Below are 16,010 nucleotides of genomic sequence, written 5' to 3' on the forward strand. Positions count from 1 at the left end.
CCCTAGCTGGTGTAGTAGCTGAATTGTCTTTTGTGTGTGTTGCAGACACTCCTCTTGCGACCTGGCTTTTATTAGCCAGTCGTCCAAGTATGGGAAGACATGAATTTGTTGTCTTCTTAGGTGAGCTGCTACCACTGCCAGGCATTTTGTGAACACTCTTGGTGCCGTCGTGACACCAAATGGGAGGACTTTGAACTGATAATGTTGTCCTTCTACCACAAACCTGAGGTATTTCCTGTGGGCTTTGTGAATAGGGATATGAAAGTAAGCGTCTTTTAGATCCAGTGTAGAAAGAAAGTCCCCTTTCTTCAGTAAAGGAAGTACTTGTTGGAGCGTGACCATGTGGAAATGTTCCGAATTTATGTATGCGTTGAGAGGTCTTAGGTCCAGTATTGGCCTTAGAGACCCGTCCTTTTTGGGGATTAGGAAGTATAGTGAGTATACTCCTGTTCCCTGTTGGTGCTGTGGAACCTTCTCTATGGCATGCTTTTCTAGCAGTGATATTACTTCCTGTTTTAACAGTGTCAGGTGATCTTGTTTCATTGGACGCTGTTTGGGGGGGATGTTTGGTGGGGTAGCTGTGAGTTCTAGGCAATAACCATGTTGGATAATTTGTCTTACCCACTTGTCTGATGTGATGTTTTCCCAGACAGGTAGGAACTGTGATAGGCGTCCCCCTACCGGTGTTATATGGTCTGGGGGAAGCTCTATGAAGTCACTGTTTTGGGGTTGGAGAGTTGCGGTTGTTGTTGTTTCCGCGACCTCTACCCTTGTTGTTGTTACCCCTGTATCCACCTCTAGAATTACCTCTGGGTGATGTAGGTGTAAAAGAGGTTTGCTGTTGGTTTGTACCTGTACTTTTGGATCCTCCTCTATAGGTGGATCTACGAAAGGAACCTCTTTGTGTCGGCTGCTGCAATGCTCCCATTGATTTAGCCGTTTCTGTATCCTTTTTCATTTTTTCTAGGGCCTCATCTGTCCCTGTGCCAAAAAGTGTTTTCCCATCAAAAGGTTGATTAAGTAACGAGGTTTGTACCTCTTGTTTGAATCCTGACACTCTGAGCCATGCATGTCTCCTTAGCATGATGCTTGTATTTGTCGACCTTGCCGCAGTTTCTGCCGCGTCTAGGGCGCACTTTATTGAAGTGTTAGTAATTAACTTCCCTTCTTGTATAAGTTGATCAGCTCTCTTTTGATGTTCTTTAGGGAGATGTTTGATGAGTGTTTCTAACTCATCATAATGCGCTCTGTCATACCTTGCAAGTAGTGCTTGCGTATTAGCTATGCGCCAACTGTTTGCCGCTTGAGATGCTACTCTCTTGCCAGAGGCATCTATTAGTTTAGACTCCTTGTCAGGAGGTGGCGCTTCTCCCGTAGATAAAGAGTTTGCTCTCTTGCGAGCGTTTGTGACCACTAGTGAGTCTAGAGGAATTTGTCCCTTAATGTATATTGGGTCTTTTGGAGCTGCCCTATATTTTTTATCAATTCTTGGGTTCAATACCCTAGCCCTCACTGGGTCTTTGAATATCTCTGATGTATGACTGAGAAGGCCTTTTAGCATTGGTAGTGTTCCTGATGTTCTTTGTGCAGTAGGTAGTGTCTCTAATAAGAAGTCCTGTACTAGAGGTTCTGTATGTAGGTCTACCTTATGAAATGTTGCTGCTCTAGTAATGAGTTGTGCAAACCCAGTATTGTCATCAGGAGGTGAAGGTTTTGAGGGATATGACTCAAGGTCGGTATCATTACCTGATCCCACATTATACTCCTCCCATGGGTCTGCCTCCTCTGGGATTGTGTCCTCATCATCCCCAGGGTGTCCCCCCTCCCCTGTGTCACTTTCTCCATCTGTTGTAGGTGTAGATGGACGTGTGGGAGGAATATCTGGCCTATTGTGAGGAATAGGCGGAGATGGTGTGTGAGGTTTGGGAGAAGGGGGAGGAGTTGTATTCGTCCCCATTGTTCTCTTCTTTGGATGAGCCTTGTCGTCCAAATGTTCATGTTTCCTCTTTTTAGGTAGCTCTGTGACTACCTTGCCAGTCTTTGGGTCAATAAACAAAGTCTTTTGTTTAGGATCCGTTCCGTGTTCCTGTGTCGGTACCGCAGTTTTCGGTTCCGAAAGGTGTCTTTTCTTTGAAATGTCCATTTGTATTTTCGGTGCCGAAGTTTTGTTCGGGTCCGACTTCTTCGGTATCGAAGATGTCCCCGGTGTCGAGGGTGTTTTCGGCGCCGAAGCGTGCTTCGGTGTCGACATGGACTGCTTCGACTTCGAGCTTTCCTTGACTTGGTGCTTCGGTGTCGATGTGGTTGGTTTATCGGAACCGGAACCACTATGATGGGGGACCGAGTGTTTCGGTTTCTGTTTCGTTGCCGGGCTCGAAGGCGGGGCGTTGGAAACTTTTTTCGGTTGTCTGACCGGGCTCGAGGGCGGGGTCGACACCGTGCGGGGTCTGTTTTTCGGTAAGGGACGTCGTCACTCACGGTTTGTTGGACGTCGAATTCCTCGACGTCGGACTCGTCCGCTTCTGACCCCGCCTCGTCGGCCTCTTCTTCCTCCTCTTCTGGTTGCTGGTCCTCGAACAGCTCCGGGATTGCTTGTGACTGCATTCTCGATACCTCGTGTCTTCGGGCTCGACGGTTTCTAATCGTCGACTTTGACGAGAACGCTGCACAGGCCTCACAGTCCCTGGATTCGTGTTCAGGGGACAAGCAGAGGTTGCACACTTCGTGTAGGTCCTTGTGTGGGAACTTAGCACCACACGTTGGACATTTTTTGAATGGAGTCCTTTCCATGGACCCCGGGCTGGACTACGTCGAGTTTCTCGTAGTCGTCGTCCTTCGAATCGCGTCGGTATGGAGTGAAGTCGCGTTCGATAACGATACCGTCGATTTGGAAAGGAATACGCGCCGGTTATAACCTTCTTTGTTGAAGTCGGTCCGGAGCGCTTCGATCCTCATCCGAACCCGATGGCGGAAAAAAACAATCTAAGGATGGAGCCGATGCCCATGCGCACTAACACCGAGAGGAGGAGTCACCTATGACGACAAAGACTTCTCCAGAAGAAAAACAAAGTGCAATCATCCGAGCCCAACACCAGATGGCGATCTATTCATAAATGTACCATCTGCAGCCCATATGCCTCGAACATAACGCTACCCAACTTCATAACCTATAAACAAAATTCTATACTAAATATGGACCCATTTATAAACCTGACATATTTTGGGCCTACTGAATCAGGTGGTCAGATTAAATCTATATACACATTATCTACAAACTATATACATTTTATACATCTGCTGAAAGAATATTGTCATTAGAATAAAACTTGACCATTTAAACGACCACCATTGGCGACGTGATCTAGCTAATAGTAACCTACACTCCTGAATAACCAAGACCAGCTTGTTTGTCAAAAGTAAGATTTTATTTACTAAATTATGGTATATAAGTTGATAGTTTTATAAATGAATTTTATTTGCCATAAAGCAAGCATGATTGTAAAGAAATATGAGAAAATACAATTTAAGTAAGTAAATCAAATTTAAAGTGAATATATAAAGTTTAGCATTTCTAAAACCTAATTCCCTAACTGAGCTAAATAGATAGAATTAAAAGTAAAGTTCTTTGAGGATTCTTACGTGCTCCACGCAAAGTCCGTCAGCATTTCACCCTCATCGGAAAGTCAGAAAGCAGCAGCCAGCCCATCCCTAGGGGCATGACTTTTTATACCTTTCTATGCTAACTAAACTACGCAAAGGAAAGTTTTCAGAAATCTTCGACGTCCCATTGGCTGAGAGTGACAAGTGACATGTCACCCACTTTTCAAAACTTCCATAAAGTCATATTTCTTAGAGACCATTGTCCCTTCCGAGTGCAACCAGGAGCTTCCTGAGTTTGCAACAAATGTATTAAGTCATTCTCGCAGCGTCCATTGACTTTCAATTGACTTCCGCGGATGCCAAGTTAAGGACTGACAAAATGTTCTTGTTCGACCTTGGCCATGTCCGACAGAATGATGACAGCACATTAGTTTTTGCTTTGTGAACGCAGCTTTTGACGAATAATTTATTTCAGAATGGGCGTCTCGTGACTTTTGCAGAATTACAAGTCAGCTCTTTTCTGCGACTCAATTGACTAGGCCCAAAAGCAGGCAACTTATGATTTCTAGTATAAAACAAACACAAGAAAAGTATTAATGTAAGAAATAATGTAGATTCTGTATCCACCCCAAGATTTACTAATTAATTAACCCACCCGATTAATCAAAATGTTACCTAGCCATTGCAAACAAATAAAGCAGCGTTTATATCTACCAGTCTCCGTTATTTCATGAGACTTAAATGCACCTAGAATAGTAGAAATGACATCACACAGACAAGGAAAAGCAAAACAAGCACATGCTTCTTTTAAGTTTGCAGCAGTTAGTAATGACAAAAACGAAAACAATAAATTATTTTATTATTTTGCACGAACAAAAAGATGCAACAATTATGCACGTTTATGAGCACACATGTTAGTCCCCCCATGTGTAAAGTTTAATCTAAGTTGTATTAGCACGACATATCACAAATCATTAATATTATTATTCATGTTATGGAAATGTGACTTAACGAGATTAAACAAAATTTTGTTTTCTATCTCGCTCCATCAGTGCCTCCCCCTGGGGAGCATCCTCTAGTGTGCAGACTAAGGAGAGGTATCCAGCTGTTGGTTCTACCAGAACTGTGGTACATGTCCCTATGGGATGTTAACAGAGTCTTAAACTCCTTCACAGCAAGGCAAAGCAACAAGTATCTGTTCAGGAAGAAGTAGCATGGCCAACTTTTCAGGCAAGTTGGCCATACTACTCTGCCTAATTTCCTGTGGAAGAGTCTTGGATATCAGAGCTCAGGACATTACATATAGAGCTTTTACCCGAATGGAGTTACCTTTCACTTTTCCAGACACTCAAGTACCACTTCTAAGGTGGTATCTTACCCTACTTTTAATGAGAACCGAAAATTTTGTGTGGTTCAATGCATTAAGGCGAATGAGTCTCGACGGAAGAACTCAGACCTCCGGGGGAGAGACAGCTCCTCCTTTCTCTGAAGAAGGTGGTATCCTCCCCGACTATTGCCAACGGGTCAGATGGGTGATGCAAGAAGCTGGCATTGATACCTGTATGCTTGGCGGGCATTCAGTGAGAGGTGTCAAGGCATCAAAGGCATTCAAGTGCGGTGCACAGCCGGAGAATATAGTCACTGCAGCCGACTGGTCCTCTGATTCAACTTTCAAGAGGTTTACTTCAAGACGGTTATATCTTCCAGGTGTGTCACCATCGTGTGGCAGACAATCCAACATTGGACTTCAGCTTATGGGACGAGACTCCTAAACTGAGTGCTTGAGCAGTGTACCAGAATACATATATGTTTTTATAGTAGTTTTCAAAATTGTATTTATATACCTTGTTTTCCCTGGTGATGAGTAAGCTTTCAGCTAGCGGAATCCCAGCCTCCGGTCCGGACATAGAATAAAAAATTCTTAGCTTACGTGACGGAGAATTTTCAATTCTATAAAGGACACAGTCCGAGTATTATCCCACCCACAGACCGGAGATCTACTACTTCCACCCACTGATCAGATAATTCCTGCTCATTAGAAGGGACTTTGTTATGAGTGAGTATTTTGGTATAGTTGTTCTTTTTCATTTTAACTCGATGATGGTTATCCACGTTATGCACCATACAAGAGCTCAATGCAATTGTACCATGGTATGGTCCTTGCTCATGAATAAGACATACTGACGAATATTTACTTCCTCAGTTAATACATCTTTTGCCATCTTAGGTAACAACTTTTTGAAAAAGGAGTAACAAAACAGGATGACATGCTTATTATCACACGAAGAAAGAGGGATAGGAGACAGACGAAGTACTACATGCTGGCATGCCGGATTGCTATTGGCTGGACATTGTTGGTAGTTTCTTTTTCCCTACCTGCTATGGTGTTCATTGGAAATGTAGTTCCTTAAACTGTGAATGTGATTTTCATATGGCTGCTGTTTAAAATAAAGCGCAGAACGGCAGCATAATCATTGCCTCCGGGGCATTAATAATGCCCTGAAAATTCTCTATCGCGTAAGCTAGGGATTTTTTTTATTCCCGAGAGGTACTTAAGGAGTTCAGAGAGGAGTTGTGTTAAATCTCATCTTGATCTCTTCCCTTTCTCTCCTAAATTGTGATTACTGATTTCCATTCCCAAATTCCTTTGTCAGTTAGAGGTTTCAACTTTGGTTAAGTAATTTGTTAACCCCGCCACCCCCTCCGCACCCTAGGGATTGCTCTCCCTCTCAGAATTTTTTCTGCAACCCCCCTACACTCAGCTCCTGCAAGGGAATATCTTCCAGGTGTGTCACAGTCATGTGGCAGAGAACACAAAATTGGGCTTCAGCTTAGGGACGAGACTCCAAAACAGTGCTTATCAAATGCGACTTGAGGAGTGTAACGGGCTACAGATCTTTTTTGTTTGAGGTTTACACAATTTTCATTTATATACCTTATCTTTAGGTTACATTTTGGTCATTTAAATTTCCACATTTATCACTTTATTATCGTTGGTCTCCAAGTAATTTCTGGAATCTCCATTTTGCATCATTTACTGCTCACACCAGTTGCACTTTCGATAAATCATATGACAAACTACTTCTCAAATATATTTCGCTCTCATAATAGACATACAGAAGATCTTAACTACCAACTTCTATGCAATTTTCCATTACATAATTACTAGGTAGCACCCTAGAGCACTCACGAGCTGTCAATGCACTTGTGAAATAAAACTGCAGAAAAAGTTTGAACTTTTCTACCAGTTATGCTCCTTATGCTACAGTTGAATATTTACAGGCACTAATATGTTATGGAAACTGCATACTAGTCAGCAGATAGTAAGTGCTGTGCCCCTCAGATGAGAGCAAAACAAGTGCCAAGAGTACGATTTGAGCCATGTCTAGAGGATGAAACTGAAGCTGAACAATAATGAAGCCGAATTTTGTCACCAGAAGCTAACAACTATGGGGAGTTCACTGACCGGGACACAACTGGGGGCTAATGGTGAAAACTGTTCTTTGTAGCAGCAATGCACTAGAGATGTTAATGAAAAGTTTGACATTTTAGATCTCTAACATCGCCTTTAAAATAGTTTTGAAATACATTCTGTCAGTTTCTTGACACAGCATGCTCAAAGTGAGTTAGTTATGCCCTACTTAACATAGTAATACATTTATTTATGAAATTGGCAATCATACAATAGACAGGTTTACCTTCCCCATGCCGCTCTCTTTTGGAGACACTCTAAAGGTCCGGATTCCATGGCAAAGCTCACAGTGTCACTGTAACCCATCGACGGCTTATTATGTCTGCAATATTTACCAATTCAGAGAGTTAACATTTTGCAAATTCCTTCAAAATCTGATCAGCTGAAAAATACAATTTAGAAAAGAAACTTCACAGCTCAAGAACACATTAGCGATTACAGGCTTGCCGAATTACTGGAGCAAACTGGACATCCGAACTTGCAGTGATAATAAATGTTTATTGCCTGATTAATAAAAATCATCACAAAAATATACTTTACAATAATCGAATAAAAACTTACAATTTTAAAAAACGAATCCATAAAAATTACCATATACTTAAAACATGCAGCAAGACTTATTCTTAATTCCCTACTCAGAGACAATCAGCAGCATTAAATTACTGCGATCAGCAAAAAAAACCATACAAACGTTAAATTGTCACGTGCCTATTTCTTCAGTGTAGACGAAGCGTAGGTTGGTAATGTTGAACAGATCAATGCTTGAACAGTTGAGCTTGCTTTCTCAGTCCCTTTCACCCTAAAATTGGGAGGGGTGAAAACCACCATCCAGTCACCTGCCTTATTAATATCAACTGCCCCCAGCAGCAAGTTCTGATAGAACTGTGGTCTGCACGCCGCTATTGGCAAACGGCTGGCTTGCGGATTTCGTGTTCAGAGCTGGAGTTCTGAAGAATAGCCCTGGCCACCCAGAGGCATCTCCTTGTTTAACATCTTCCCTCTGGTGGGCCCTCCAAGGAGAGCAGGATCACTGACGTCCGGTGGCGGCTTCCCTGATATTGACTGTGATGTGATCCTCTCAATGCCTTCGCACCCTATGCACTCATGGGTTTGGCTTTAAATTACAGAAGTGTGGCAGTTGAATGGTTCAGATTTAAGAGGTAACTGTGTACAGGTCTAAGGTGAATATAGAGAGGGGACAAATGTAAGGATATACAGACATGCTAATCTGAAGAACAAACGGGCCAGCTGTCCAAAGACTTTTTGTTGTCGTTAACGGTCCAATTTGGAGTTTGCAGGTGCAAAAATACATTTTGCAATGTATTAAAACAATTTTAGGAGTTTGGATGTTTTCATGGCTCCTCCAATGGGTTTAGAAATAGATAAGGAATCGCTATTTGGAAAGGACTTATTATAAGTGCAACTTGGGGCCAGTATTTTGCAACCACTTTTTTGTACTTCTGTCTCAGTGTCATCTTTGCAAAACTTTTTAAGCATCTGTACTTTGTGCATTGTGTATTCCACCCACGACTGTAATAACAGCTCCCAGTATTCTTTGTAAATGATGCCATGCACTAACATGGTTTTTACAACAAATGTAGTTTACCCACAGATAAGTCACAGATGGAGGTTAGTCAAACACTTGGACATCATGGCCATGCAGAAGCTTAGACTATGCATGGCATAGTGTTTTCTGCACTGGGGCCTAAGACATTAAAATATAACAGTTAAGCAAGCGGTTCCCTGTAGGTCGGCACACGGTATAAACTGGCTGCTCCATTTCCTCATTTGACAAAGGTAAAAGACTCCTTTGAAACACTCCTCTAGTCCAGAACCAGCGGTTTATCAACAACCACAAGTGGACGGCAAGGGTCACATTTCAGGCGTAAATAATTAATATTTTCTATTTATTTCATTATTCTTTCAAAATCATCATCAAATTGCATTGCAAGTTTAGCTACAATGGGCCTGCAGCCTGACAATCAAGACAAAGTCATAGATTTGTTGAAAACCTTATCAAAGGTGACGGTGTACGATGAATTGTGGGTACATTTATTTAGTTGATTATCACACTTTTTCAGAAAGCTTTTACTTATATACTATTTGTATATTTATTCACAACAAGCGTTTTCAATAAAGCAAAGAGAAAAACTATGTACGTGTTTGCATTATACACCAAGCACCATTCCTCATGCACTTTAGGACAAATTCAACATCACACCCTTCAAACAGCATCTCTTCTCTGTGTAACTTGCTGGTGACCAGGCTTATCGGAAGAACGAACGCCTCTGTACACTTGACCTACCACATTGCCAATCTGTGTCTCCGCCCATGCCCACCAACCAAGCAATTCTCACCCTTTGCCTACCTTTCCTTCATGTCCAGCTGCCTTTAGAATGCCTCTGAACCAGTGACAGACAGAAGGACTGCACCTGCGGTTGAGACCTGTGAGGATAACCCGGAGGGCTACACCTGCTTCCACCTGTACCCAGGACTCAGAAGTGGACTCCACGGTCAGTTGGCTGATCTCCTGCTACAGGGACGCAAATGCTTCAAGAGGCCCAATTTCCTGAGGAGCCTAGCTGACCAGTTCCAACTGGACCTGCCCTGAACCCTGTTGGTAGATTCTACTGGAGTGAGTTCCGGCCCTTGGATAAGTTTCATGGTGTACTCCTCCTTTCCAAACTGCAAAAGCTGGGACATAGAAACTTTTTGCCAACTTTTTCTCTGAAGAAGCTGTGGGAGAACAGGACAGCTGATTACAATGAATCGCCGGGTGGATCCAACCTGCTGGTCTGCCGCTCTGAAGGACTTTTGACTATCAGAAAAAAAGTCAATGTAGAGCTCTTCACCGAGCCGAAGCAGATCGATGTCGAGACTTTCCAAGTCACGGACACCATACTTCCTTTACTTGGAGCTTTCCCACCTTCGTCAATGACTGTTCTGGGATCCTACTCTTCAGCAACTTGCTGCCATCAAACCCCGACTCAAACCCAGCTCGCATAGCTGCGGACTCATTGACGACCACCTTTTCTCCAGAAAAACTTCTATGACCAAAGGTAAGTCTTTCAGTAGGACCTACCTGGAAATCGTATCTTACCCTCATTCCATTGTGGTCAGCCCTCTGGGTAAAAGAGGACTGATGCTGAAGCTGGTGGTGGGTGCCAGTAAGTGACTTGGGAAGGATGCCACGGGCCCTGGTGCAAAAAAAGTAAACGGCCCCTAGCTTTTTTATTTTTTGTAACTTTTTGTGGGGGGATTCGCAGAGCCTTGGAAACCCATCCTGATACGTAGATATTGGTGCTGGGGTCGGTCCATTAAACCAGTGTGTTTTTTAACAAAACTTAAAACCACATATTGGCGATTAAAATTGATGTTTGAGGTAAGCAGTTTACTAAAATAATTTAAAAACAAGTATATTCTAACAAGCAAACATAGTTATTAATGTTCTTTTATAACATTTTCCTGCTTTGCCATGGTGTCGCAATGTCACTACGAATACCATGTGACAGGCAAAGAAAGCTGTATGATTGGTTTAAAAAACCTCTCAACCTTATTTGGAGCGTGCCCCCCCCCATTTTTTTCCTCATTTGGGTAAGGCACCTTATCTTACACCTTTTTCATTGAGATGGTTAGAGGTTTTTTTTCTTTTGGTGGCTTTTCTTAGTTTAATCATGGCATCTTCCAGCAGTCAGCAGCCAGACCTGCAGCACTGTTCTTCTGAAAAAGAGCATCCTGCTCCAAAAAAGGAGATAATAGTGTGGACATTTTTCATGATACCATCAGACGAGAACAAAGTGGTGGTGATGAGGGTGTAATGCACTCTGTGCTACCAAACTCTGTCAAGGGGTACTAAGAAGAAGTACTGGCAGGAGCTCGATGCTGAAACATCTTAAAACAATACACCCATGACAACCAGGGAAATGGATGGACAACAGGCTTCTACATAGGGTATGCCTCATCTAGCACCAGGAGATTCGGTTCCATATGAAGCACCAGCTCTACCTCTGATCCCAGCAAGAGCTCCTGAGCTTGGAAATATTGGCACTTTTTGCAGGATGGGCAATAAAGTCCTGACTGTAGGTCAACAGTCAATTTCAGCAATTCTCAACGCAGCAAGAGTTCATAAATGCTATTTATTTTTTTGTTCAATACTTGTTGCACAACTTGTGTGTGTTCTGTCTTTAGTTTTTTATAACAATAGCCAGTTTTACAAACTTAGGAAAAAACGCCCAACATTTTTAAAAATAGAAAAAAATCTAAAATCTACAAAACTAAATAAAAAAGGATCTTGCTAGAACCACCTTTTCTGGTATAAAGAAAGACAAACTATGTGTTACATGTCTGTCACTGAATATATAAATGACTGCTTCTGTATGTTTATATATATATATATATTTTAGTTTGGCTGTTTCGTTGTTTGTATGGCCGTATGAGTGTTTGCGTTGGTGAGAAAGTATGTTTGGAAGTAGCTGTAGGAGTGTCTCACCATCTATATCAGTGTGTGTCAGGGTGTGCGAGTAGGTGCATCAGTGTGTGAGTGCATGTATGAATGGCTGTATGGGTGTTTGAGTGGCTGTATGGGTCTTTGAGTGGCTGTATGGGTCTGTGAGTGGGTGTTTGAGTGGCTGTATGGGTCTGTGAGTGGGTGAATGAGTGTCTGAGTGAATCTGTGAGTGGGTGTGTGGGTGTTTGTCCGGGTCTGTGAGTGGGTGGGTGTATCTGAGTGGGTATGTGAGTGTTTGTGAGAGTGTCTGAGTGGGAGTATGGCTGTCTACGGATCTTTCAGTAAGTGTGTGAGTGGCTGTACAGGTTTGTCACTGGGTATGTGAACAAGTTTATGAGTGTTTTTTTGGGTGAGGGGATGGCTGTGAGGGGTTGTATGGGTGGAGTGTGAATTGTTACATGGGTAAGTGAGTGGCAGTGTAAGTGACTATTGGCGAGTGAGTGGATGGGGATGTGAGTAGCTGTTTGGGTGAATAAGTGGATGTGTGAGTGGATGTATATGTGAACAGGTGGGTGTGTGAGTGGATGTATATGTGAACAAGTGGGTGTGTGAGTGGCTGTATGGGTGAATAAGTGGGTGTGTGAGTAGCTGTATTGGTGAATACGTGGGTGTGTGAGGGACTGAATGAGTCCGTGAGTAGCTGTACAGGAGAGCGAGTGGGTGTGTGAGTGGCTGTATGAGTGAGTGACTGGGTGTTTGAGTGGCTGTATGAGTGAGTGACTGGGTGTGTGAGTGGCTGTATGGGTGAGTGGCTGTGTGAGTAGCTGAATGGGAGAGTGGGGGTGTGTGAGTGGCTGTATGAGTGAGTAAATAGGTGTGTGAGTAGCTGTAGGGATGGAGCCAGTGTGTGAGTGGCTGTATGAGTTACTGTATGGGTGTCATAATAGCTGTATGAGTGTGTGAGTGGCTGTATAGGTGAGTGAGTTGCTATGTGAGTGACTGCATGAGTGGCTGTATGGCTAAGTGAGTGGGTGTGTGAAAGGCTGAATTGGTTAGTGACTGCGTATATGAGTGAGTTAATGGGTGTGTCAGTGACTATTAGTGTTTGGCTTGGTGTGTCAGCGATTGTATCAGTGTCCGCCTGGATGTGTCAATTCTTGAATCGGTGTGCACTTGGAAATATTAGTGCCTGTATTTGTGTGTGCCTGGGTTGTTAGTGACTGCATCAGTGTGTGACTGGTGTAGGAAAGTGCCTCTTTTTGCATGGTTACCTCCCACTTTAAACCAGACGTTTGATGCACTTTAACTTGATGTGCCCCGAGTCCCTCCCAAACAGGATCCCACAGCCTGTGTTCTTTACCAAAACCGACCTTTTTACACCCACAATTGGGGTGGGGGCATGGGCGGAGCTTCAAGTCCATACCTGAATACAGCATGCTTTGCAGAGTGCGCTGCCCAGGCTCAACCTAAAAAAAGACTGCTTTACTAAAAAGCAGTCACAGACCACAGCAGGCACTATCCCTGTAATGGCTGGGTTTCCTAATGGGTCGCAAACTGCAACCTACCTCATTAATATTCAGTAAGTAGGTCGATTTACGACCCACAAGGAAACCCTAAATGAAACTCGATGAGTTTCATACAATAGGAATACCAATTTCCTAATTGCAATTCTGTCCGAATCACGATTAGGAAATTGGTATTTGTGTTGTTGGTACATCTGGCCCTCAATGCCCCAGATGTAGTGAAGATGGAGGAAATCTCCATCACATGATTTGGACTTGCCATAAATAAGCATATGAGTGGGAGGAGGTGATATAATTTGTTAGTGTAGCAGCAGATAGACAGCTTTCTGCAGCCCATGAGAACTGCATACTGGGAAAGCATCCATGGCCTCAGGGAAAAAGTGACAAGAAGATTCATAGATTTGGCCTTGGTACAGGCCAAAGGCAGGTGACTATGGGGTGGAAGGTGGCATCAGGACAAAGTATCCATAGCTAGAGACGGGAAATGCTGAGATGGACACAATATGAGATCATATTGCTCCTTAAAGATGAGAAGAGGGATGGGGTAACACGAATACAGACAGAGGTCAGGAAGTGATTTTGGTCTCAATAAGTGAGCCTAGTTGGGACCAGGATACCCTGGAACCATCCAAGACACCTCCTCACAACCCCCATCTCAAAATGAAGGTGCATTAGAAATAGCGACACAAAGGAGTACCCCCCTCCCCAGATGTTAGCAGCTGTTGTGATCGTCGGGAAAGATAACTGCACACTAGGAACACATTATTGTGGTCTACATACTATTCATAGCCTCTCATAAGCACTGGGTTACAAAGTCACATAGGACCCTCCAATGCTTTCTTGGTTGGTTGTGTTTTTTACCACTTTAAGTTGTTGATGCAAGGGAATGGTTGACCATCTTGTGAGTAAGGCGCTCTGCAGATTGGCAACTCTTGATTAGTAAGCCCTGTGATACCTACTGGTAAGTACAGTGCCGAGTTTGGAGGATGATCTTGCTTGACATGAACCATCTGAGGAAGGGAGCATACTTTGGATCTAGCAAGTGGTACTGTAAGAGAACTACAACTATGCAACTCTGCGTCTTGCTTATATTGAGGCTTTTTCATTGCTTTGATACTGGTAGCAGATTGTAAGACCAATAAGATAGTTAAAAAGAATATAAACAAGATTCCTCTTCTGGTATAAAACAAGTTGCTTTCTTTGATGGCACACTTATTCACCCCTGTCTTGATATAAACAGATTGAGAGGTTATGATTTCGACTATCTGTAACTCTGCTCTTCTGGGGTTCACTGCTCTACATTCCTTGCAGTAAAGTAGTCAATCCAGATTGAAGACAAAAGTAGGTTTTGAACAAAAGTAGAACCAGGGGAGAGCCCTTAATAGAGCACAAAGCTAAGGCCTAATGAACCTTTAAAGTAGGTCGAACAGGAAATTAAACTTTCATTGCAGTGTGAAATGCACTTACCTTCGTGAAAGGTGATGGCTACAGCGTACTAGGATGTGCATACAGTGAATGGAAACAATTCCTATGAAAACAAGGCTTAATGGCCCGAGCTGTATGGAGAAATAAAACAATTTCTCAATTTAGCAAGCAAACATTTTCAATCTGATGCATTTATATCATGTCCAATCATACACAACAAAGGTAACACACTCTTTTACATCTCCGCCTCAACAAGCGGCTGTGAAAGACTAGACTGTTTTCATTTGAAACCATTACAATTGCTCGGTCTCCACACAGATTATATAGCACATGGGTCAACCCTAATCTCACAGAATCTAAGCGCATATTGAGAAGAACAGATTCCAGGCCAAATTTCCTGATGGAAGGGAGAGAACTAGTATGCTATCTATTTCATGCTTAAAATTGCACAGAGATCTTGTAACCACGTGGTTTTTAGCACGATTTTGCTTTTTTCCACCAGCCTGCTATCGCCATGTTCCCCATCAGAGTCACAGATAACTAGAGCTTCCTGTCCAGAAATTGCATACCCATGACTAATGGCATTTCTCAACTCTAGGATAATAAACTGTGGTTTCTCTAAAACTAGATAGACTAGTAATTTTTTTCTGCACTCCAGATGATGTGACATTTACAAAAGGCCCATTAAGTACAGAGTTATGTTTACAGGTCTCCAAAAGTTGTTTGTTGTGTTGTGATGCACTCTCCTCAGTTTGTTCAGGGCTTAACGTGACAGGAGCAGTAACTAGCAATTAATCATTCAGACATGATATGTTTTTGGCATGCTTCTTCATAGAGCCTGACAGCTTCTTCCTACTGTGACACCCACCTCACTTAGCTAGATGTAAGGCTTTTTTACAGAATATATAAAACCGAAATCTGGGTTTTTAAAACCAGAACAATTTAGCACTGGGCTTTCAAATGGGGTTAGCTGTCTTGTTGCTATCTTGTTAACACATTATAAACTCCATTGAGGCAACAGGATAGCCTAGGAGTTCCCTCAGACATCGTCCCGCAGGCGGATGCAGTCATTAATGGCACCCGCGTGCAAGGGGATCTCGGCCCACCTTGAAAGTGCTGGCTGGCTGCATTGTGAAAGGAGGATGAGCTGTTTCAATAAACCAGTCTGTCTTTCACAAACGTGAGTTTGGTGATGCACTAGGGGCAATGCATTATAAGCAATTGTCGGCACTGTCCCAATCTTCACCAGGAGCATCTAGTTAAATGTGTGCAGCGGCGCAAACAGTCCTGCCAAGTATCGCACATCAGGAGTTAGACTAACGCATTTCAGTGTGGTTCTCCACATCACCGCAATGAAAAGCATAATGTAGAACGCCTCAGCTCTAAGGAAAGTAACCCTGGGCGAAGAACTACGCTCCGTTCGCGGAGCTTGCGGAGTTTTGGCAACTCCGCGTTCTACGGAGAACGCGAAGCTGTCGATTACTCCGCGATCCGGTGCGTAGCGTAGTTCTCGCGCGCTGAATAACATTATCGCGTGCGCCGG

The 16,010-nt window shown here is 43.1% G+C and overlaps 1 protein-coding gene across 1 annotated transcript in view; it reads right to left on the reverse strand.

Annotated features, from left to right (window-relative positions):
• Positions 1-16,010, reverse strand: part of SLC36A4 (solute carrier family 36 member 4) — a 911,610-nt gene that overhangs the window by 676,374 nt on the left and 219,226 nt on the right. The window contains exons 5-6 of the mRNA XM_078656956.1: positions 14,510-14,598; positions 7,299-7,394 (exon numbers count right to left, since the gene is read on the reverse strand). Coding sequence (XP_078513082.1) covers positions 7,299-7,394; positions 14,510-14,598 — 185 coding nt within the window. The remainder of the gene's footprint in view (positions 1-7,298; positions 7,395-14,509; positions 14,599-16,010) is intronic.

The sequence above is a fragment of the Lissotriton helveticus genome, chromosome 8 (genome assembly GCF_964261635.1).
Source record: "Lissotriton helveticus chromosome 8, aLisHel1.1, whole genome shotgun sequence".
Taxonomy (NCBI): domain Eukaryota; kingdom Metazoa; phylum Chordata; class Amphibia; order Caudata; family Salamandridae; genus Lissotriton; species Lissotriton helveticus.